The sequence below is a fragment of the Petromyzon marinus genome, chromosome 73, assembly GCF_048934315.1.
Source record: "Petromyzon marinus isolate PM22_M1 ecotype Great Lakes invasive population chromosome 73, UKy_Petmar_22M1.pri1.0, whole genome shotgun sequence".
In the NCBI taxonomy this organism is placed as follows: domain Eukaryota; kingdom Metazoa; phylum Chordata; class Hyperoartia; order Petromyzontiformes; family Petromyzontidae; genus Petromyzon; species Petromyzon marinus.
Window position 1 is genome coordinate 1893034 of NC_133739.1, and position 24891 is coordinate 1917924.

The window sequence follows — 24891 nt, forward strand, 5'->3', positions numbered from 1 at the left end:
GAATCACACTAACTGGTGATGAATCACACTAACTAGCGATGAATCACACACTAACTGGTGATGAATCACACACTAACTGGTGATGAATCACACACTAACTAGCGGTGAATCACACTAACTAGCGATGAATCACACACTAACTAGTGATGAATCACACACTAACTGGCGGTGATTCACACACTAACTAGTGATGAATCACACACTAACTGGTGATGAATCACACACTAACTAGTGATGAATCACACACTGACTGGTGATGAATCACACACTATCTAGCGATGCATTACACACTAACTGGTGATGAATCACACACTAACTGGTGATGAATCACACACTGACTAGTGGTGAATCACACACTAACTAGCGATTAATCACACACTAACTGGTGATGAATCACACCTTAACTAGCGATGAATCACACACTAACTGGTAATGCATCACAGACTAACTGGTGATGAATCACACACTAACTAGTGATGAATCACACACTAACTGGTGATGAATCACACTAACTGGTGATTTATCACGCACTAACTGGTGATGAATCACACACTAACTGGTGATGAATCACACTAGCTAGCGATGAATCACACACTAACTGGCGATGAATCACACACTAACTGATGATGAATCACACACTAACTAGCGGTGAATCACACACTAACTGGTGATGAATCACACACTAACTGGTGATGAATCACACACTAACTAGTGATGAATCACACACTAACTGGTGATGAATCACACACTAACTGGTGATGAATCACACACTAACTAGCGATGAATCACACACTAACTGGCGATGAATCACACACTAACTGGCGATGAATCACACACTAACTAGCGATGAATCACACACTAACTAGTGATGAATCACACACTAACTACTGATGAATTACACACTTACTGGTGATGAATCACACACTAACTGGTAATGAATCACACACTAACTAGCAATGAATCACACAATAACTAGCAATGAATCACACACTAACTGGTGATGAATCACACACTAACTGGTGATGAATCACACACTAACTAGTGATGAATCACACACTAACTGGTGATGAATCACACACTAACTGGTGATGAATCACAGACTAACTAGTGATGAATCACACACTAACTGGTGATGAATCACACACTAACTCGTGATGAATCACACACTAACTAGCGATGAATCACACACTAACTGGTGATGAATCACACACTAACTGGTGATGAATCACACACTAGCGGTGAATCACACACTAACTAGTGGCGAATCACACACTAACTAGCGATGAATCACACACTAACTGGCGGTGATTCACACACTAACTGGCGATGAATTACACACTAACTGGTGATTAATCGCACTAACTAGTGATGAATCACAGACTAACTAGTGATGAATCACACACTAACTAGTGATGAATCACACTAACTAGTGATGAATCACACACTAACTAGCAATGAATCACACACTAACAGGCGGTGATTCACACACTAACTGGCGATGAATCACACACTAACCGGCGATGAATCACACACTAACTGGTGATGAATCACACACTAACTAGCGATGAATCACACACTAACTGGCGATGAATCACACTAACTGGTGATGAATCACACACTAACTAGCGATGAATCACACACTAACTAGTGATGAATCACACACTAACTACTGATGAATTACACACTAACTGTTGATGAATCACACACTAACTAGCAATGAATCACAATAACTAGCGATGAATCACACACTAACTGGTGATGAATCACACACTAACTGGTGATGAATCACACTAGCTAGCGATGAATCACACACTAACTGGTGATGAATCACACACTAACTGGTGATGAATCACACACTAACTAGTGGTGAATCACACACTAACTACTGATGAATTACACACTAACTGGTGATGAATCACACACTAACTGGTGAAGAATCACACACTACTAGTGATGAATCACACACTAACTGGTGATGAATCACACACTAACTGGTGATGAATCACACACTAACTAGCGATGAATCACACACTAACTGGTGATGAATCACACACTAACTGGTGATGAATCACACACTAACTAGCGATGAATCACACACTAACTAGTGATGAATCACACACTAACTACTTATGAATTACACACTAACTGGTGATGAATCACACACTAACTGGTGATGAATCACACACTAACTAGCAATGAATCACACAATAACTAGCGATGAATCACACACTAACTGGTGATGAATCACACACTAACTGGTGATGAATCACACACTAACTAGTGATGAATCACACACTTACTGGTGATGAATCACACTAACTAGCGATGAATCACAGACTAACTAGTGATGAATCACACACTAACTAGTGATGAATCACACAATAACTAGTGATGAATCACACACTAACTAGCGATGAATCACACACTAACTGGCGGTGATTCACACACTAACTGGTGATGAATCACACACTAACCGGCGATGAATCACACACTAACTGGTGATGAATCACACACTAACTAGTGATGAATCACACACTAACTGGTGATGAATCACACACTAACTGGTGATGAATCACACACTAACTAGTGATGAATCACACACTAACTGGTAATGAATCACACACTAACTGGTGATGAATCACACACTAACTAGCGATGAATCACAGACTAACTGGTGATGAATCACACACTAACTAGTGATGAATCACACTAACTGGTGATGAATCAAACACTAACTAGCGGTGAATCACACACTAACTAGCAGTGAATCAGACTAACTAGTGATGAATCACACACTGACTAGCGGTGAATCACAGACTAACTAGCGTCGAATCACAGACTAACTAGCGATGAATCACACACTAACTAGTGATGTATCACACACTGACTAGTGGTGAATCACAGACTAACTAGTGATGAATCACACACTAACTAGTGATGAATCACACACTAACTAGTGATGAATCACACACTGACTAGCGGTGAATCACAGACTAACTAACGGTGAATCACACACTAACTAGTGATGAATTACACACTAACTGGTGATGAATCACACAGTAACTGGTGATGAATGACACACTAACTGCTGATGAATCACACACTAACTGGCGATGAATCACACACTAACTGGTGATGAATCACACACTAACTGGTGATGAATCACACTAACTAGCGATGAATCACACTAACTAGTGATGAATCACACACTAACTGGCGGTGATTCCCACACTGACTAGTGATGAATCACACACTAACTAGCGATGAATCACACACTTACTAGTGATGAATCACACTAACTGGCGATGAATCTCGCACTAACTGGTGATGAATCACACACTAACTAGTGATGAATCACACTAACTGGTGATGAATCACACACTAACTGGTAATGAATCACACACTAACTGGTGATGAATCACACTAACTAGCGATGAATCACAGACTAACTGGTGATGAATCACACTAACTAGTGATGAATCACACATTAACTGGTGATGAATCACACTAACTAGCGATGAATCACACACTAACTGGCGATGAATCACACACTAACTGGTGATGAATCACACACTAACTAGCGGTGAATCACACACTAACTGGTGATGAATCACACACTAACTGGCGATGAATCACACACTAACTGGTGATGAATCACACTAGCTAGCGATGAATCACACACTAACTGGCGATGAATCACACACTAACTGGTGATGAATCACACACTAACTAGCGGTGAATCACACACTAATTACTGATGAATTACACACTAACTGGTGATGAATCACACACTAACTGGTGATGAATCACACACTAACTAGTGATGAATCACACACTAACTGGTGATGAATCACACACTAACTGGTGATGAATCACACACTAACTGGTGATGAATCACACACTAACTAGTGATGAATCACACACTTACTGGTGATGAATCACACTAACTGGTGATGAATCACACACTAACTGGTGATGAATCACACACTAACTGGTGATGAATCACAGACTAACTAGTGATGAATCACACTAACTGGTGATGAATCACACACTAACTCGTGATGAATCACACACTAACTAGCGATGAATCACACACTAACTAGTGGCGAATCACACACTAACTAGCGATGAATCACACACTAACTGGCGGTGATTCACACACTAACTGGCGATGAATTACACATTAACTGGTGATGAATCACACTAACTAGCGATGAATCACAGACTAACTAGTGATGATTCACACACTAACTAGTGATGAATCACACACTAACTAGTAATGAATCACACACTAACTAGCGATGAATCACACACTAACTGGCGGTGATTCACACACTAACTGGCGATGAATCACACACTGACCGGCGATGAATCACACACTAACTAGTAATGAAACACAATAACTAGCGATGAATCACACACTAACTGGTGATGAATCACACACTAACTGGTGATGAATCACACACTAACTAGTGATGAATCACACACTTACTGGTGATGAATCACACTAACTGGTGATGAATCACACACTAACTGGTGATGAATCACACACTAACTGGTGATGAATCACAGACTAACTAGTGATGAATCACACTAACTGGTGATGAATCACACACTAACTCGTGATGAATCACACACTAACTAGCGATGAATCACACACTAACTAGTGGTGAATCACACACTAACTAGCGATGAATCACACACTAACTGGCGGTGATTCACACACTAACTGGCGATGAATTACACACTAACTGGTGATGAATCACACTAACTAGCGATGAATCACAGACTAACTAGTGATGATTCACACACTAACTAGTGATGAATCACACACTAACTAGTGATGAATCACACACTAACTAGCGATGAATCACACACTAACCTGCGGTGATTCACACACTAACTGGCGATGAATCACACACTAACCGGCGATGAATCACACACTAACTGGTGATGAATCACACACTAACTGGCGATGAATCACACACTAACTGGTGATGAATCACACACTAACTAGCGATGAATCACACACTAACTAGTGATGAATCACACACTAACTACTGATGAATTACACACTAACTGGTGATGAATCACACACTAACTGGTGATGAATCACACACTAACTAGCAATGAATCACACAATAACTAGCGATGAATCACACACTAACTGGTGATGAATCACACACTAACTGGTGATGAATCACACACTAACTTGTGATGAATCACACACTGGTGATGAATCACACACTAACTGGTGATGAATCACACACTAACTAGTGATGAATCACACTAACTGGTGATGAATCACACACTAACTGGTGATGAATCACAGACTAACTAGTGATGAATCACACACTAACTGGTGATGAATCACACACTAACTCGTGATGAATCACACACTAACTAGCGATGAATCACACACTAACTGGTGATAAATCACACACTAACTAGCGGTGAATCACACACTAACTAGCGGCGAATCACACACTAACTAGTGATGAATCACACACTAACTGGCGGTGATTCACACACTAACTGGTGATGAATCACACACTAACTAGCGATGAATCACAGACTAACTAGTGATGAATCACACACTAACTGGCGATGAATCACACACTGGTGATGAATCACACTAACTAGCGGTGATTCACACACTAACTAGCGGTGAATCACAGACTAACTAGAGATGAATCACACACTAACTAGTGATGAATCACATACTTACTGGCAGTGATTCACACACTAACTAGCGATGAATCACAGACTAACTAGCGATGAATCACAGACTAACTGGCGGTGATTCACACACTAACTCACGATGCTGAGTGTACTTCCGTGTAAACCCACAGAGACTGCTGTTCGCCAGTACGAGCTGATTCCCTCCAGGGAGCTGAGGCTAAAGTTCCGCAGACAACCCGGACAGGTACCCCTGGCACCCACCAACTACCCTGGCACCCACCAACTACCCTGGTACCCACCAACTACCCTGGTACCCACCACTACCCTGGTACCCACCAACTACCCTGGCACCCACCAACTACCCTGGTACCCACCAACTACCCTGGCACCCACCAACTACCCTGGCACCCACCAACTACCCTGGCACCCACCAACTACCCTGGTACCCACCAACTACCCTGGCACCCACCAACTACCCTGGCACCCACCAACTACCCTGGTACCCACCAACTACCCTGGCACCCACCAACTACCCTGGCACCCACCAACTACCCTGGTACCCACCACTACCCTGGTACCCACCATTCCCCTGGCTACCCGTCCACCCCTTTTGTTCAACAGAAGAGAGCCCGCTCTCTATCCGACATGCCGGTGGCCGAGGAGGGAGGAGAAGAGACGAAGAGGAGACGCATTGGAGACACGGGGAGACACGGGGGAGACGCGGGGAGACACGGGGAAGACGCGGGGAGACACGGGGGAGACGCGGGGAGACACGGGGAAGACGCGGGGAGACACGGGGAAGACGCGGGGAGACACGGGGAAGACGCGGGGAGACGCGTTGGAGACGCGGGGAGACATGGAGATGCGGGGAGACATGGAGATGCGGGGAGACATGGAGATGCGGGGAGACATGGCGGAGACACGGGGAGACACGGGGGAGACGCGGGGAGACACGGCGGAGACGCGGGGAGACACGGGGGAGACACGGGGAGACACGGCGGAGACGCGGGGAGACACGGCGGAGACGCGGGGAGACACGGCGGAGACGTCGGGACGAGAAGGAGACACAGCGTAGACGCGGGGAGACGCTGTGGAGACGCCGGGACAGACGCTGGGACGCACGGGAGAGACACGAAGGCTCGGGGAGACGCAGCGGCGAGGCACGGGAGGGACGCGGCGGGGAGGCCGGGCGGTGAGGTCAGGCCCAGCGAAATGTCGTCGCTGTACGGAGTCCGCGCCTGGAAGGAGTGGGTCCAGAGCCTGGGAGCCTCGCAGCACCGTGAGTAAACGGGGGCCCTCCCCTAGGCCTACTCGGCCTTAACCGAGCACCGGGGGTTTGGGGGCGTTGTGCAAGTCTTAAACCTTACGAAGGGCATTTTTTGTTGTTGTTGTTGTTGTTGTTGTCACGTCTTGTCGAGTCTGTGTGTGCCCGCGCCTCCCTTGTAACGCTTTCAGCCGACAAACTTTTTGGGTTTGCGTTTCAACAAAGCGAGCGCACAAAATGCAGCACGCCAAGCCCCCCCCCCCCCCCCTCCCCGCGGGTGAACACTTGCTCTTTGTTTTTTTGCCCAATAAACTGAGAAAATCACGCTTTGCAACGACGTCCGCCGACCACGATGCCGGCTTCGCACGTGCTCGGAACGGCGACTCGCGGTCGCCCCTAGCAACGGGGATGCGCTTGCCGAGCGACGGCGGGGGTGGAGGAGGAGGAGGAGGAGGAGGGGGCGGGCGGGGGGGGGAGAGGTTCTCCTTGGCGTCAAACGGCTCGGTGGGTCGCGGTCATTTTGTTCGCGAGGGCGAAACGCCAAGAAGGAAGGGAACAGAAGCCCCCTCCGAAACAAGCGCGGACACAAAAGGGGGGAGCCCGTGCCGTTGGCGCGCAAAGCAAACAGCGGAGGAGCGGCGGCTTCCTCAACAGCAAAAAAAAAACAACGCGCCTCAGCAACACGTGCTTGAGGAAACCGCAGAGCAGCGTGCATCAATGCAAGCCAGAGTCTGCACAGTAACTTCTGCAGCACAGGCTGAGGAAACTACAAAGCAGCCTGCATCAATGCAAGCCAGAGTCTGCACAGTCACTGCTGTAGCACAGGCTGAGGAAGCTACAGAGCAGCGTGCATCAATGCAAGCCAGAGTCAGCACAGTCACTGCTGTAGCACAGGCTGAGGAAACTGCAGAGCAGCCTGCATCAATGCAAGCCAGAGTCTGCACAGTAACTTCTGCAGCACAGGCTGAGGAAACTGCAGAGCAGCGAGCATCAAGACAAGCCACAGACTACACAGTTACTGCTGTAACACAGGCTGAGGAAACTGCAGAGCAGCCTGCATCAATGCAAGCCAGAGACTAATTTGTGAGAGGGGGGAGGCACGTGGCCCCGGGTGTGTGCACGGACGCCCAGGTGGGGGGGGGGGGGGGGCTGGCGCCGGCGCGGTGGGGGGCACGGGGGGAGGGGCATGCCGGGAGGGCGGAGTTTAGCGGGGTTTGGAGGCCATGTGGGGCGGCACGGTTGGCACGTGGCCTGGTTCATTGCGTTGCTTCGGGGATTGCTCAATTGCAAGAGTTAAGTGTGAGGTTTGGGATGCGGACGGCGCACACACACACACACACGGACGTTGGGGTGGAGCGGACCAGCGCGGGTGCAGGCGCGCAGTGAAGTCGCCTTGGATGTGCAGAGAGGGCGGGGCTGGGAGGCAGTGGGACGTGTTAGCATGAGAAGTCTTTGTGTTGTCTTGTGTGTTGTCTTGTGTGTTGTCTGTGTGTTGTCTCTGCCTTTGTGTCTGTGCTTGGATTTGTTTCTCTGTGCTGTCCCTGCCTGTGTTGTGTGGGTCTTGGTGCTTCTGAATGTTTGCTGCCGTGCTCCACTTTGCTCCATGCATACCTCATGCTAAAATGTCCCTTTGTCTCTCAGCCTTGCCTTCTCTGCCTGCTTGAGGCGACTTCACTGTGTGCTTGTACCTGTGCTGGTCCGCTCGACTTGAATGTCTATGTGTGTGTGTGCCGTCTGTATCTTATTTAGCAATCTTTGAAATAGCCTGGTTGATTACGCTATGCGTTAATTGTGTTCTGACCGACCGTCTGTGTTGCTTTATATGGTTTCCAAATTCTGCTAAACTCTGTCTGTCTGGTATGCTTCTCTCTCTGTGTCCCCTATTGTGTCGGTGTTAGTTCCCCCTACTTGGGTGTCTGTGTATACATCTGGGGTTATGTGTTTCCCCTCTCGTAAATTTAGCTCTTCTGTACCTGATGATGGCTGCTTGTGTTACAACCGAAACGTCATACGCTATTATGTTATTTTATTATTTCTTATTAATACGTGACTTTACCGAAAAAAAACAAAGATTCATTCCTGCAGTCACGAAAGCTTCGAACCAAGTTGAAGCCAGAGACTGCTATAGAGTCAGTAGATACTACTGTAGAGTCAGTAGATACTACTGTAGAGTCAGTAGATACTACTGTAGAGTCAGTAGATACTACCGTAGAGTCAGTAGATACTACCGTAGAGTCAGTAGATACTACTGTAGAGTCAGTAGATACTACTATAGAGTCAGTAGTTACTACTGTAGTGTCAGTAGATACTACTGTAGTGTCAGTAGATACTACTATAGTGTCAGTAGATACTACTGTAGTGTCAGTAGATACTACTGTAGAGTCAGTAGATACTACTATAGTGTCAGTAGATGCTACTTTAGAGTCAGTAGATACTACTATAGAGTCAGTAGTTACTACTGTAGAGTCAGTAGATACTACTGTAGAGTCAGTAGATACTACTATAGAGTCAGTAGATACTACTATAGTGTCAGTAGATACTACTGTAGTGTCAGTAGATACTACTGTAGAGTCAGTAGATACTACTATAGTGTCAGTAGATGCTACTGTAGAGTCAGTAGATACTACTATAGAGTCAGTAGTTACTACTGTAGAGTCAGTAGATACTACTGTAGAGTCAGTAGATACTACTATAGAGTCAGTAGATACTACTATAGTGTCAGTAGATACTACTATAGTGTCAGTAGATGCTACTGTAGAGTCAGTAGATACTACTGTAGAGTCAGTAGATACTACTGTAGAGTCAGTAGATACTACTGTAGAGTCAGTAGATACTACTGTAGAGTCAGTAGATACTACTGTAGTGTCAGTAGATACTACTGTAGAGTCAGTAGATACTACTGTAGAGTCAGTAGATACTACTATAGAGTCTGTAGATACTATTATAGAGTCAGTAGATACTACTATAGAGTCAGTAGATACTACTGTAGAGTCAGTAGATACTACTGTAGAGTCAGTAGATACTACTGTAGAGTCAGTAGATACTACTGTAGAGTCAGTAGATACTACTGTAGAGCCAGTAGATACTACCGTAGAGTCAGTAGATACTACCGTAGAGTCAGTAGATACTACCGTAGAGTCAGTAGATACTACTATAGAGTCAGTAGTTACTACTGTAGTGTCAGTAGATACTACTGTAGTGTCAATAGATACTACTATAGTGTCAGTAGATACTACTGTAGTGTCAGTAGATACTACTGTAGAGTCAGTAGATACTACTATAGTGTCAGTAGATGCTACTGTAGAGTCAGTAGATACTACTATAGAGTCAGTAGTTACTACTGTAGAGTCAGTAGATACTACTGTAGAGTCAGTAGATACTACTATAGAGTCAGTAGATACTACTATAGTGTCAGTAGATACTACTGTAGTGTCAGTAGATACTACTGTAGAGTCAGTAGATACTACTATAGTGTCAATAGATGCTACTGTAGAGTCAGTAGATACTACTATAGAGTCAGTAGTTACTACTGTAGAGTCAGTAGATACTACTGTAGAGTCAGTAGATACTACTATAGAGTCAGTAGATACTACTATAGTGTCAGTAGATACTACTATAGTGTCAGTAGATGCTACTGTAGAGTCAGTAGATACTACTGTAGAGTCAGTAGATACTACTGTAGAGTCAGTAGATACTACTGTAGAGTCAGTAGATACTACTGTAGAGTCAGTAGATACTACTGTAGAGTCAGTAGATACTACTGTAGAGCCAGTAGATACTACCGTAGAGTCAGTAGATACTACTATAGAGTCAGTAGTTACTACTGTAGAGTCAGTAGATACTACTATAGAGTCAGTAGTTACTACTGTAGAGTCAGTAGATACTACTGTAGAGTCAGTAGATACTACTGTAGAGTCAGTAGATACTACTGTAGAGTCAGTAGATACTACTGTAGAGTCAGTAGATACTACTGTAGAGCCAGTAGATACTACCGTAGAGTCAGTAGATACTACCGTAGAGTCAGTAGATACTACTGTAGAGTCAGTAGATACTACTATAGAGTCAGTAGTTACTACTGTAGTGTCAGTAGATACTACTGTAGTGTCAATAGATACTACTATAGTGTCAGTAGATACTACTGTAGTGTCAGTAGATACTACTGTAGAGTCAGTAGATACTACTATAGTGTCAGTAGATGCTACTGTAGAGTCAGTAGATACTACTATAGAGTCAGTAGTTACTACTGTAGAGTCAGTAGATACTACTGTAGAGTCAGTAGATACTACTATAGAGTCAGTAGATACTACTATAGTGTCAGTAGATACTACTGTAGTGTCAGTAGATACTACTGTAGAGTCAGTAGATACTACTATAGTGTCAGTAGATGCTACTGTAGAGTCAGTAGATACTACTATAGAGTCAGTAGTTACTACTGTAGAGTCAGTAGATACTACTATAGAGTCAGTAGATACTACTATAGTGTCAGTAGATACTACTATAGTGTCAGTAGATGCTACTGTAGAGTCAGTAGATACTACTGTAGAGTCAGTAGATACTACTGTAGAGTCAGTAGATACTACTGTAGAGTCAGTAGATACTACTGTAGAGTCAGTAGATACTACTGTAGAGTCAGTAGATACTACTGTAGTGTCAGTAGATAATGTAGTGTCAGTAGATACTACTATAGAGTCAGTAGATACTACTGTAGAGTCAGTAGATACTACTGTAGAGTCAGTAGATACTACTATAGAGTCTGTAGCTACTATTATAGAGTCAGTAGATACTACTATAGAGTCAGTAGATACTACTGTAGAGTCAGTAGATACTACTATAGTGTCAGTAGTTACTACTGTAGAGTCAGTAGATACTACTGTAGAGTCAGTAGATACTACTGTAGAGTCAGTAGATACTACTGTAGAGTCAGTAGATACTACTGTAGAGTCAGTAGATACTACTGTAGAGCCAGTAGATACTACCGTAGAGTCAGTAGATACTACCGTAGAGTCAGTAGATACTACTGTAGAGTCAGTAGATACTACTATAGAGTCAGTAGTTACTACTGTAGTGTCAGTAGATACTACTGTAGTGTCAGTAGATACTACTGTAGAGTCAGTAGATACTACTGTAGAGTCAGTAGATACTACTGTAGAGTCAGTAGATACTACTGTAGAGTCAGTAGATACTACTGTAGAGTCAGTAGATACTACTGTAGAGCCAGTAGATACTACCGTAGAGTCAGTAGATACTACTATAGAGTCAGTAGTTACTACTGTAGAGTCAGTAGATACTACTATAGAGTCAGTAGTTACTACTGTAGAGTCAGTAGATACTACTGTAGAGTCAGTAGATACTACTGTAGAGTCAGTAGATACTACTGTAGAGTCAGTAGATACTACTGTAGAGTCAGTAGATACTACTGTAGAGCCAGTAGATACTACCGTAGAGTCAGTAGATACTACCGTAGAGTCAGTAGATACTACTGTAGAGTCAGTAGATACTACTATAGAGTCAGTAGTTACTACTGTAGTGTCAGTAGATACTACTGTAGTGTCAATAGATACTACTATAGTGTCAGTAGATACTACTGTAGTGTCAGTAGATACTACTGTAGAGTCAGTAGATACTACTATAGTGTCAGTAGATGCTACTGTAGAGTCAGTAGATACTACTATAGAGTCAGTAGTTACTACTGTAGAGTCAGTAGATACTACTGTAGAGTCAGTAGATACTACTATAGAGTCAGTAGATACTACTATAGTGTCAGTAGATACTACTGTAGTGTCAGTAGATACTACTGTAGAGTCAGTAGATACTACTATAGTGTCAGTAGATGCTACTGTAGAGTCAGTAGATACTACTATAGAGTCAGTAGTTACTACTGTAGAGTCAGTAGATACTACTGTAGAGTCAGTAGATACTACTATAGAGTCAGTAGATACTACTATAGTGTCAGTAGATACTACTATAGTGTCAGTAGATGCTACTGTAGAGTCAGTAGATACTACTGTAGAGTCAGTAGATACTACTGTAGAGTCAGTAGATACTACTGTAGAGTCAGTAGATACTACTGTAGAGTCAGTAGATACTACTGTAGTGTCAGTAGATACTGTAGTGTCAGTAGATACTACTATAGAGTCAGTAGATACTACTGTAGAGTCAGTAGATACTACTGTAGAGTCAGTAGATACTACTATAGAGTCTGTAGATACTATTATAGAGTCAGTAGATACTACTATAGAGTCAGTAGATACTACTGTAGAGTCAGTAGATACTACTATAGTGTCAGTAGTTACTACTGTAGAGTCAGTAGATACTACTGTAGAGTCAGTAGATACTACTGTAGAGTCAGTAGATACTACTGTAGAGTCAGTAGATACTACTGTAGAGTCAGTAGATACTACTGTAGAGCCAGTAGATACTACCGTAGAGTCAGTAGATACTACCGTAGAGTCAGTAGATACTACTGTAGAGTCAGTAGATGCTACTGTAGAGTCAGTAGATACTACTGTAGTGTCAGTAGATACTACTGTAGTGTCAATAGATACTACTATAGTGTCAGTAGATACTACTGTAGAGTCAGTAGATACTACTGTAGAGTCAGTAGATACTACTGTAGTGTCAGTAGATACTACTGTAGTGTCAGTAGATACTACTATAGAGTCAGTAGTTACTACTGTAGAGTCAGTAGATACTACTGTAGAGTCAGTAGATACTACTATAGAGTCTGTAGATACTATTATAGAGTCAGTAGATACTACTATAGAGTCAGTAGATACTACTGTAGAGTCAGTAGATACTACTATAGTGTCAGTAGTTACTACTGTAGAGTCAGTAGATACTACTGTAGAGTCAGTAGATACTACTGTAGAGTCAGTAGATACTACTGTAGAGTCAGTAGATACTACTGTAGAGTCAGTAGATACTACTGTAGAGCCAGTAGATACTACCGTAGAGTCAGTAGATACTACCGTAGAGTCAGTAGATACTACTGTAGAGTCAGTAGATACTACTATAGAGTCAGTAGTTACTACTGTAGTGTCAGTAGATACTACTGTAGTGTCAATAGATACTACTATAGTGTCAGTAGATACTACTGTAGTGTCAGTAGATACTACTGTAGAGTCAGTAGATACTACTGTAGAGTCAGTAGATACTACTGTAGAGTCAGTAGATACTACTGTAGTGTCAGTAGATACTGTAGTGTCAGTAGATACTACTATAGAGTCAGTAGATACTACTGTAGAGTCAGTAGATACTACTGTAGAGTCAGTAGATACTACTATAGAGTCTGTAGATACTATTATAGAGTCAGTAGATACTACTATAGAGTCAATAGATACTACTGTAGAGTCAGTAGATACTACTATAGTGTCAGTAGTTACTACTGTAGAGTCAGTAGATACTACTGTAGAGTCAGTAGATACTACTGTAGAGTCAGTAGATACTACTGTAGAGTCAGTAGATACTACTGTAGAGTCAGTAGATACTACTGTAGAGCCAGTAGATACTACCGTAGAGTCAGTAGATACTACCGTAGAGTCAGTAGATACTACTGTAGAGTCAGTAGATGCTACTGTAGAGTCAGTAGATACTACTGTAGTGTCAGTAGATACTACTGTAGTGTCAATAGATACTACTATAGTGTCAGTAGATACTACTGTAGAGTCAGTAGATACTACTGTAGAGTCAGTAGATACTACTGTAGTGTCAATAGATACTACTGTAGTGTCAGTAGATACTACTATAGAGTCAGTAGTTACTACTGTAGAGTCAGTAGATACTACTGTAGAGTCAGTAGATACTACTATAGAGTCTGTAGATACTATTATAGAGTCAGTAGATACTACTATAGAGTCAGTAGATACTACTGTAGAGTCAGTAGATACTACTATAGTGTCAGTAGTTACTACTGTAGAGTCAGTAGATACTACTGTAGAGTCAGTAGATACTACTGTAGAGTCAGTAGATACTACTGTAGAGTCAGTAGATACTACTGTAGAGTCAGTAGATACTACTGTAGAGCCAGTAGATACTACCGTAGAGTCAGTAGATACTACCGTAGAGTCAGTAGATACTACTGTAGAGTCAGTAGATACTACTATAGAGTCAGTAGTTACTACTGTAGTGTCAGTAGATACTACTGTAGTGTCAATAGATACTACTATAGTGTCAGTAGATACTACTGTAGTGTCAGTAGATACTACTGTAGAGTCAGTAGATACTACTATAGTGTCAGTAGATGCTACTGTAGAGTCAGTAGATACTACTATAGAGTCAGTAGTTACTACTGTAGAGTCAGTAGATACTACTGTAGAGTCAGTAGATACTACTATAGAGTCAGTAGATACTACTATAGTGTCAGTAGATACTACTGTAGTGTCAGTAGATGCTACTGTAGAGTCAGTAGATACTACTATAGTGTCAGTAGATGCTACTGTAGAGTCAGTAGATACTACTATAGAGTCAGTAGTTACTACTGTAGAGTCAGTAGATACTACTGTAGAGTCAGTAGATACTACTATAGAGTCAGTAGATACTACTATAGTGTCAGTAGATACTACTATAGTGTCAGTAGATGCTACTGTAGAGTCAGTAGATACTACTGTAGAGTCAGTAGATACTACTGTAGAGTCAGTAGATACTACTGTAGAGTCAGTAGATACTACTGTAGAGTCAGTAGATACTACTGTAGAGTCAGTAGATACTACTGTAGTGTCAGTAGATACTACTGTAGTGTCAGTAGATACTACTATAGAGTCAGTAGATACTACTGTAGAGTCAGTAGATACTACTGTAGAGTCAGTAGATACTACTATAGAGTCTGTAGATACTATTATAGAGTCAGTAGATACTACTATAGAGTCAGTAGATACTACTGTAGAGTCAGTAGATACTACTATAGTGTCAGTAGTTACTACTGTAGAGTCAGTAGATACTACTGTAGAGTCAGTAGATACTACTGTAGAGTCAGTAGATACTACTGTAGAGTCAGTAGATACTACTGTAGAGTCAGTAGATACTACTGTAGAGCCAGTAGATACTACCGTAGAGTCAGTAGATACTACCGTAGAGTCAGTAGATACTACTGTAGAGTCAGTAGATACTACTATAGAGTCAGTAGTTACTACTGTAGTGTCAGTAGATACTACTGTAGTGTCAATAGATACTACTATAGTGTCAGTAGATACTACTGTAGTGTCAGTAGATACTACTGTAGAGTCAGTAGATACTACTATAGTGTCAGTAGATGCTACTGTAGAGTCAGTAGATACTACTATAGAGTCAGTAGTTACTACTGTAGAGTCAGTAGATACTACTGTAGAGTCAGTAGATACTACTATAGAGTCAGTAGATACTACTATAGTGTCAGTAGATACTACTGTAGTGTCAGTAGATGCTACTGTAGAGTCAGTAGATACTACTATAGTGTCAGTAGATGCTACTGTAGAGTCAGTAGATACTACTATAGAGTCAGTAGTTACTACTGTAGAGTCAGTAGATACTACTGTAGAGTCAGTAGATACTACTATAGAGTCAGTAGATACTACTATAGTGTCAGTAGATACTACTATAGTGTCAGTAGATGCTACTGTAGAGTCAGTAGATACTACTGTAGAGTCAGTAGATACTACTGTAGAGTCAGTAGATACTACTGTAGAGTCAGTAGATACTACTGTAGAGTCAGTAGATACTACTGTAGAGTCAGTAGATACTACTGTAGTGTCAGTAGATACTACTGTAGTGTCAGTAGATACTACTGTAGTGTCAGTAGATACTACTATAGAGTCAGTAGATACTACTGTAGAGTCAGTAGATACTACTGTAGAGTCAGTAGATACTACTATAGAGTCTGTAGATACTATTATAGAGTCAGTAGATACTACTATAGAGTCAGTAGATACTACTGTAGAGTCAGTAGATACTACTATAGTGTCAGTAGTTACTACTGTAGTGTCAGTGTATACTACTGTAGAGTCAGTAGATACTACTGTAGAGTCAGTAGATACTACTGTAGAGTCAGTAGATACTACTGTAGAGTCAGTAGATACTACTGTAGAGTCAGTAGATACTACTGTAGAGTCAGTAGATACTACTGTAGAGTCAGTAGATACTACTGTAGAGTCAGTAGATACTACTGTAGTGTCAGTAGATACTACTGTAGTGTCAGTAGATACTACTGTAGAGTCAGTAGTTACTACTGTAGAGTCAGTAGATACTACTGTAGAGTCAGTAGATACTACTGTAGAGTCAGTAGATACTACTGTAGAGTCAGTAGTTACTACTATAGAGTCAGTAGATACTACTGTAGAGTCAGTAGATACTACTGTAGAGCCACTAGATACTACTATAGAGTCAGTAGATACTACTGTAGAGTCAGTAGTTACTACTATAGTCAGTAGATACTACTGTAGAGTCAGTAGATACTACTATACAGTCAGTACATACTACTGTAGAGTCAGATACTACTTTAGAGTCAGTAGATACTACCGTAGAGTCAGTAGATACTACTGTAGAGTCAGTAGATACTACTATACAGTCAGTAGATACTACTGTAGAGTCAGATACTACTGTAGAGTCAGTAGATACTACTGTAGAGTCAGTAGATACTACTTTAGAGTCAGTAGATACCACTATAGAGTCAGTATATACTACTGTAGAGTCAGATACTACTGTAGAGTCAGTAGATACTACTGTAGAATCAGTAGATACTACTGTAGAGTCAGTAGATACTACTGTAGAGTCAGTAGATACTACTGTAGAGTCAGTAGATACTACTGTAGAGTCAGTAGATACTACTATACAGTCAGTAGATACTACTGTAGAGTCGATAGATACTACTGTAGAGTCAGTAGATACTACTGTAGAGTCAGTAGATACTACTACAGAGTCAGTAGATACACACTATACACTACACTACTATACACTACACTACTATACACTACACTACTATACACTATATATTATACGATACACTACTCTACTATACACTACACTACTATACACTATATATTACACTATACACTACTATACACTACACTATACACTCTATACACTACACTACTATACACTACACTACTATACACTACACTACTATACACTATAGTGTATAGTAGTGTGTGTGTGAGTGTCTGTGTGTGTGTGAGTGTCTGTGTGAGTGTCTGTGTGTGTGTGTGAGTGTGTCTGTGTGTGTGGCTAGCAGCACCGCAAAACGCACTGTGTACTACGCTACACTATACACTACACTATACACTACACTACACTATACACTACACTATACACTACACTACACTATACACTACACTATACACGACACTACTATACACTACACTATACACTACACTACACTATACACTACACTACACACTACACTATACACTACACTATACACGACACTACTATACACTACTACACTATACACTACACACTACACTACACACTACACTATACACTACACTCTATACACTACACTATACACTACTACACTATACACTACACTATACACTACACTATACACTACACTATACACTACACTACTACACACTACACTACTACACACTACACTATACACTACACTATACACTACACACTACACTACACACTCCACTATACACTACACTATACACTACACTACACACTACTACACTATACACTACACTACACACTACACTATACACGACCCTCGTGTGTTGCTGCGCGTGCTTCAGGGCGGGGGGAGATTGAGGTGCGGGCCGACCCGCTCAGCTGCACCTCCATCGAGCTGAGCTACGGCCTCTGCCGCTTTCTCCGGGAGGCCCGGAGGCCCAACGGCCGGGCCTACCAGCCAGACAGCCTCTACTACCTGTGCCTGAGCCTGCAGCACGTGCGTCGCTCGCTCACCCGCTCACTCACCCGCTCGCTCACCAGCTCGCTCACCAGCTCACTCACCAGCTCACTCACTCACCAGCTCACTCACTCACCAGCTCACTCACCAGCTCGCTCACCAGCTCACTCACCAGCTCACTCACTCACCAGCTCACTCACTCACCAGCTCACTCACCAGCTCGCTCACCAGCTCGCTCACCAGCTCACTCACCAGCTCACTCACCAACTCATTAACTCACCAGCTCACTCGCTCACCCACTCGCTCACCCGCTCGCTCACCAGCTCACTCACCCACTCGCTCACCAGCTCGCTCACCCACTCGCTCACCAGCTCACTCACCAGCTTACTCACTCACCAGCTCACTCACTCGCTCACCAGCTCGCTCGCTCACCAGCTCGCTCACCAGCTCACTAACTCATTAACTCACTAGCTCACTCGCTCACCAGCTCGCTCACCAGCTCGCTCACCCACTCACTCACCAGCTCACTCACTAACTCGCTCACCAGCTCGCTCACCAGCTCGCTCACCAGCTCACTCACTAACTCGCTCACCAGCTCGCTCACCCGCTCGCTCACCAGCTCACTCACCAGCTTACTCACTCACCAGCTCACTCACTCGCTCACCAGCTCACTCACTCACCAGCTCGCTCACCCGCTCGCTCACCAGCTCACTCGCTCGCTCACCAGCTCGCTCACCAGCTCAGTCGCTCACCAGCTCACACACTAACTCATTAACTCACTAGCTCACTCACTCACCAGCTCGCTCACCAGCTCAATCACTCACCAGCTCACTCACCAGCTCGCTCACCAGCTCACTCACTCACCAGCTCACTCACCAGCTCAGTCGCTCACCAGCTCACACACTAACTCATTAACTCACTAGCTCACTCACTCACCAGCTCACTCACCAGCTCGCTCACCCACTCACTCACTAGCTCACTCACTCACCAGCTCACTCACTAACTCGCTCACCAGCTCGCTCACCAGCTCGCTCACCAGCTCGGTCACTAACTCGCTCACTCACCAGCTCACTCACCAGCTCACTCACTAGCTCACTCACTCACCAGCTCACTAACTCACCAGCTTACTCACCCGCTCACTAACTCACCAGCTCCCTCACTCACCAGCTCACTCACTCACCAGCTCCCTCACTCACCAGCTCACTCACTCACCAGCTCACTCACTCACCAGCTCACTCACTCACCAGCTCACTCACCAGCTCACTCACTCACCAGCTCACTCACCAGCTCACTCACTCACCAGCTCACTCACTCACCAGCTCCCTCACTCACCAGCTCACTCACTCACCAGCTCACTCACTCACCAGCTCACTCACTCACCAGCTCACTCACTCACCAGCTCACTCACCAGCTCACTCACTCACCAGCTCACTCACTCACCAGCTCACTCACTCACCAGCTCACTCACCAGCTCACTCACTCACCAGCTCACTCACCAGCTCACTCACTCACCAGCTCACTCACCAGCTCACTCACCAGCTCACTCACCAGCTCACTCACTCACCAGCTCGCTCACCAGCTCACTCACCAGCTCACTCACTCACCAGCTCACTCACCAGCTCACTCACTCACCAGCTCACTCACTCACCAGCTCAGTCGCTCACCAGCTCACTCACCAGCTCACTCACTCACTAGCTCACTCACCAGCTCACTCACTCACCAGCTCACTCACTAGCTCACTCACTCTCTAGCTCACCAGCTCACTCACCATCTTACTCACCCGCTCACTAACTCACCAGCTCACTCACTCACCAGCTCACTCACCAGCTCACTCACTCACCAGCTCACTCACTCACCCGCTCACTCACTCACCGGCTCACTCACTCACCAGCTCAGTCACTCACCAGCTCAGTCACTCACCAGCTCACTCACCAGCTCACTCACTCACCAGCTCATTCACTCACCAGCTCAGTCACTCACCCGCTCACTCACTCACCCGCTCACTAACTCGCACTCACCCTAGCTTTGACACTAACACGTCTCTCTCACATCTCCCTCATCTCCCCCCCTCATCTCCCCCCCCCCTCATCTCTCCCCCCTCATCTCCCCCCCCGTGTCTGCGTGCTCACAGTACCTGTTTGAACACAAGCGGATCGACAACATCTTCACTGACGTCTACTACAGCCGCTTTAGCGAGGAGCTCTCACTGCTCCTGCAGAACTGGCGGCCGCGTCTACTGCCGAGCGGTGAGCAGCGCTCTCGCTCACCAGCGCTCTCACTCTCGCTCACCAGCTCACTCACCAGCTCACCCACTCGCTCACCAGCTCACTCACCAGCTCGCTCACCAGCTCGCTCACCAGCTCACTCACCAGCTCACTCACTCACCAGCTCACTCACTCACCAGCTCACTCACCAGCTCGCTCACCAGCTCGCTCACACGCTCACTCACATGATCGCTCACACGCTCACTCACTCACACGCTCGCTCACCCGCTCACTCACCCACTCGCTCACCCACTCGCTCACCCACTCGCTCACCCGCTCGCTCACCAGCTCGCTCACCAGCTCACTCACCAGCTCACTCACCAGCTCGCTCACCAGCTCACTCACTCACCAGCTCACTCACCAGCTCACTCACCAGCTCACTCACCAGCTCACTCACCAGCTCACTCGCTCACCAGCTCACTCACTCACCAGCTCACTCACCAGCTCACTCACCAGCTCACTCGCTCACCAGCTCACTCACCAGCTCGCTCACCGCTCACCAGCTCACTCACCAGCTCACTCACCAGCTCACTCACTCACCAGCTCACTCACCAGCTCACTCACTCACCAGCTCACTCACTCACTAGCTCAGTCACTCACCAGTACACTCACCAGCTCACTCACTCACCAGCTCACTCACTCACCAGCTCACTCACCAGCTCACTCACCAGCTCACTCACTCACCAACTCACTCACCAGCTCACTCACTCACCAGCTCACTCACTCACCAGCTCACTCACTCACCAGCTCGCTCACCAGCTCGCTCACCGCTCACCAGCTCACTCGCTCACCCACTCGCTCACCCACTCACTCACCCACTCGCTCACCAGCTCGCTCACCAGCTCACTCACCAGCTCATTCACTCACCAGCTCACTCACTCACCAGCTCACTCACTCACCAGCTCGCTCACTCACCAGCTCACTCACCAGCTCACTCACCAGCTCACTCACCAGCTCGCTCACTCACAGCTCACTCACCATCTCACCAGCTCCCTCGCTCACCAGCTCGCTCACCAGCTCGCTCACCAGCTCCAGCTAGTTAGTAAGGACTTGTTACTATATAATGATAGTTAGCAAGGAGTTGTTACTATATAATGATAGTTAGTAAGGAGTTAGTAATGATAGTTAGTAAGGACCTGTCACTATATAATGATAGTTAGTAAGGAGTTAGTAATGGTAGTTAGTAAGGACTTGTTAATATACAATTATAGTTGGTAAGGACTTGTTACTATACAATGATAGTTAGTAAGGAGTTAGTAATGATAGTAAGGAGTTGTTACTATATAATGATAGTAAGGAGTTAGCAATGATAGTTGGTAAGGAGTTGTTACTATACAATGATAGTTAGTAAGGAGTTAGTAATGATAGTTGGTAAGGATTTGTTACTATATAATGATAGTTAGTGAGGAGTTAGTAATGATAGTTGGCAAGGACTTGTTACTATATAATGGTAGTTAGTAAGGAGTTAGTAATGGTAGTTAGTAAGGACTTGTTAATATACAATTATAGTTGGTAAGGACTTGTTACTATACAATGATAGTTAGTAAGGAGTTAGTAATGATAGTAAGGAGTTGTTACTATATAATGATAGTAAGGAGTTAGCGATGATAGTTGGTAAGGAGTTGTTACTATGCAATGATAGTTAGTAAGGAGTTAGTAATGATAGTTGGTAAGGATTTGTTACTATATAATGATAGTTAGTGAGGAGTTAGTAATGATAGTTGGCAAGGACTTGTTACTATATAATGGTAGTTAGTAAGGAGTTAGTGATGATAGTTAGTAATGAGTTGTTACTATATAACGACAGTTGGTAAGGAGCTAGTAATGATAGTTAGTAAGGAGCTGTTGCTATATAATGATAGTTAGTAAGGAGTTAGCGATGATAGTTGGTAAGGACTTGTTACTATATAATGATAGTTAGTAAGGAGTCAGTAATGATAGTTAGCAAAGAGTTGTTACTATATAATGATAGCTAGTAAGGAGTTAGCAATGATATTTAGTAAGGACTTGTTATTATATAATGATAGTTAGTAAGGAGTTGTTGCTATATAATGATAGTAATGAGTTAGTGATGATAGTAAGGAGTTGCCACTATATAATGGTAGATAGTAAGGAGTTAGTAATGATAGTTGGTAAGGGCCTGTTACTATATAATGATAGTTAGTAAGGAGTTTGTAATGATAGTTAGTAAGGACTTGTTACCATATAATGATAGTTAGTAAGGAGTTAGCAACGATAGTTGGTAAGGACTTGTTACTATATATTGATAGTTGGTAAGGAGTTAGTAATGATAGCTAGTAAGGACTCGTCGCTATATGATAGTTAGTAAGGAGTTAGTAATGATAGTTAGTAAGGACTTGTTACCATATAATGATAGTTGGTAAGGAGTTAGTAATGATAGTTGGTAAGGACTTGTTACTATATAGTGATAGTTAGTAATGATAGTTAGTAAGGACTTGTTACTATATAATGATAGCTAGTAAGGAGTTAGCAATGATAGTTAGTAAGGACTTGTTATTATATAATGATAGTTAGTAAGGAGTTGTTGCTATATAATGATAGTAATGAGTTAGTGATGATAGTTAGTAATGAGTTGTTACTATATAACGACAGTTGGTAAGGAGCTAGTAATGATAGTTAGTAAGGAGCTGTTGCTATATAATGATAGTTAGTAAGGAGTTAGCGATGATAGTTGGTAAGGACTTGTTACTATATAATGATAGTTAGTAAGGAGTCAGTAATGATAGTTAGCAAAGAGTTGTTACTATATAATGATAGCTAGTAAGGAGTTAGCAATGATATTTGGTAAGGACTTGTTATTATATAATGATAGTTAGTAAGGAGTTGTTGCTATATAATGATAGTAATGAGTTAGTGATGATAGTAAGGAGTTGCCACTATATAATGGTAGATAGTAAGGAGTTAGTAATGATAGTTGGTAAGGGCCTGTTACTATATAATGATAGTTAGTAAGGAGTTTGTAATGATAGTTAGTAAGGACTTGTTACCATATAATGATAGTTAGTAAGGAGTTAGCAACGATAGTTGGTAAGGACTTGTTACTATATATTGATAGTTGGTAAGGAGTTAGTAATGATAGTTAGTAAGGACTCGTCGCTATATGATAGTTAGTAAGGAGTTAGTAATGATAGTTAGTAAGGACTTGTTACCATATAATGATAGTTGGTAAGGAGTTAGTAATGATAGTTGGTAAGGACTTGTTACTATATAGTGATAGTTAGTAATGATAGTTAGTAAGGACTTGTTACTATATAATGATAGTTGGTAAGGAGTTAGTGATAGTTAGTAAGGATTTGTTACTATATAATGGTAGTGAGTAAGGAGTTAGTAATGATAGTTAGTAAGGAGTTGTTACTATATAATGATGGTTGGTAAGGAGTTGGTAATGATAGTTAGTAAGGAGTTGTCACTATATAATGATAGTGAGTAAGGAGTTAGTAATGATAGTAAGGACTTGTTACTATATAATGGTAGTTAGTAAGAAGTTAGTAATGACAGTTAGTAAGGACCTGTTACTATATAATGATAGTTAGTAAGGAGTCAGTGATGATAGTTAGTAAGGAGTTGTTACCGTATAATGATAGATAGTAAGGAGTTAGTAATGATAGTTAGTAAGAACTTGTTACTATATAATGATAGTTAGTGAAGGCGTTAGTAATGATAGTTAGTAAGGACTTGTTACTATATAATGATAGTAAGGAGTTAGTGATGATAGTCAGTAAGGGCTTGTTACTATATAATGACAATTAGTAAGGAGTTAGTAATAATAGTTAGTAAGGACTTGTTACTATATAATGATAGTTAGTAAGGAGTTAGCAATGATAGTTGGTAAGGAGTTG

General features: G+C 43.1%; 1 protein-coding gene across 3 annotated transcripts in view; it reads left to right on the forward strand.

Moving 5' to 3' along the window:
* LOC116958156 (zinc finger MYM-type protein 3-like) overlaps window positions 1–24891 on the forward strand; it is a 266666-nt gene that overhangs the window by 53771 nt on the left and 188004 nt on the right. For all 3 annotated transcript variants that reach the window (XR_012930617.1, XM_076055902.1, XM_076055903.1), the window contains 4 exons: window positions 5853–5926; window positions 6304–6961; window positions 18652–18806; window positions 20899–21013. Coding sequence is in view for 2 of the 3 variants with exons in the window: in XM_076055902.1 (XP_075912017.1) it covers window positions 5853–5926; window positions 6304–6961; window positions 18652–18806; window positions 20899–21013 (1002 nt within the window). In the remaining variant the exon portion in view is untranslated. The remainder of the gene's footprint in view (window positions 1–5852; window positions 5927–6303; window positions 6962–18651; window positions 18807–20898; window positions 21014–24891) is intronic.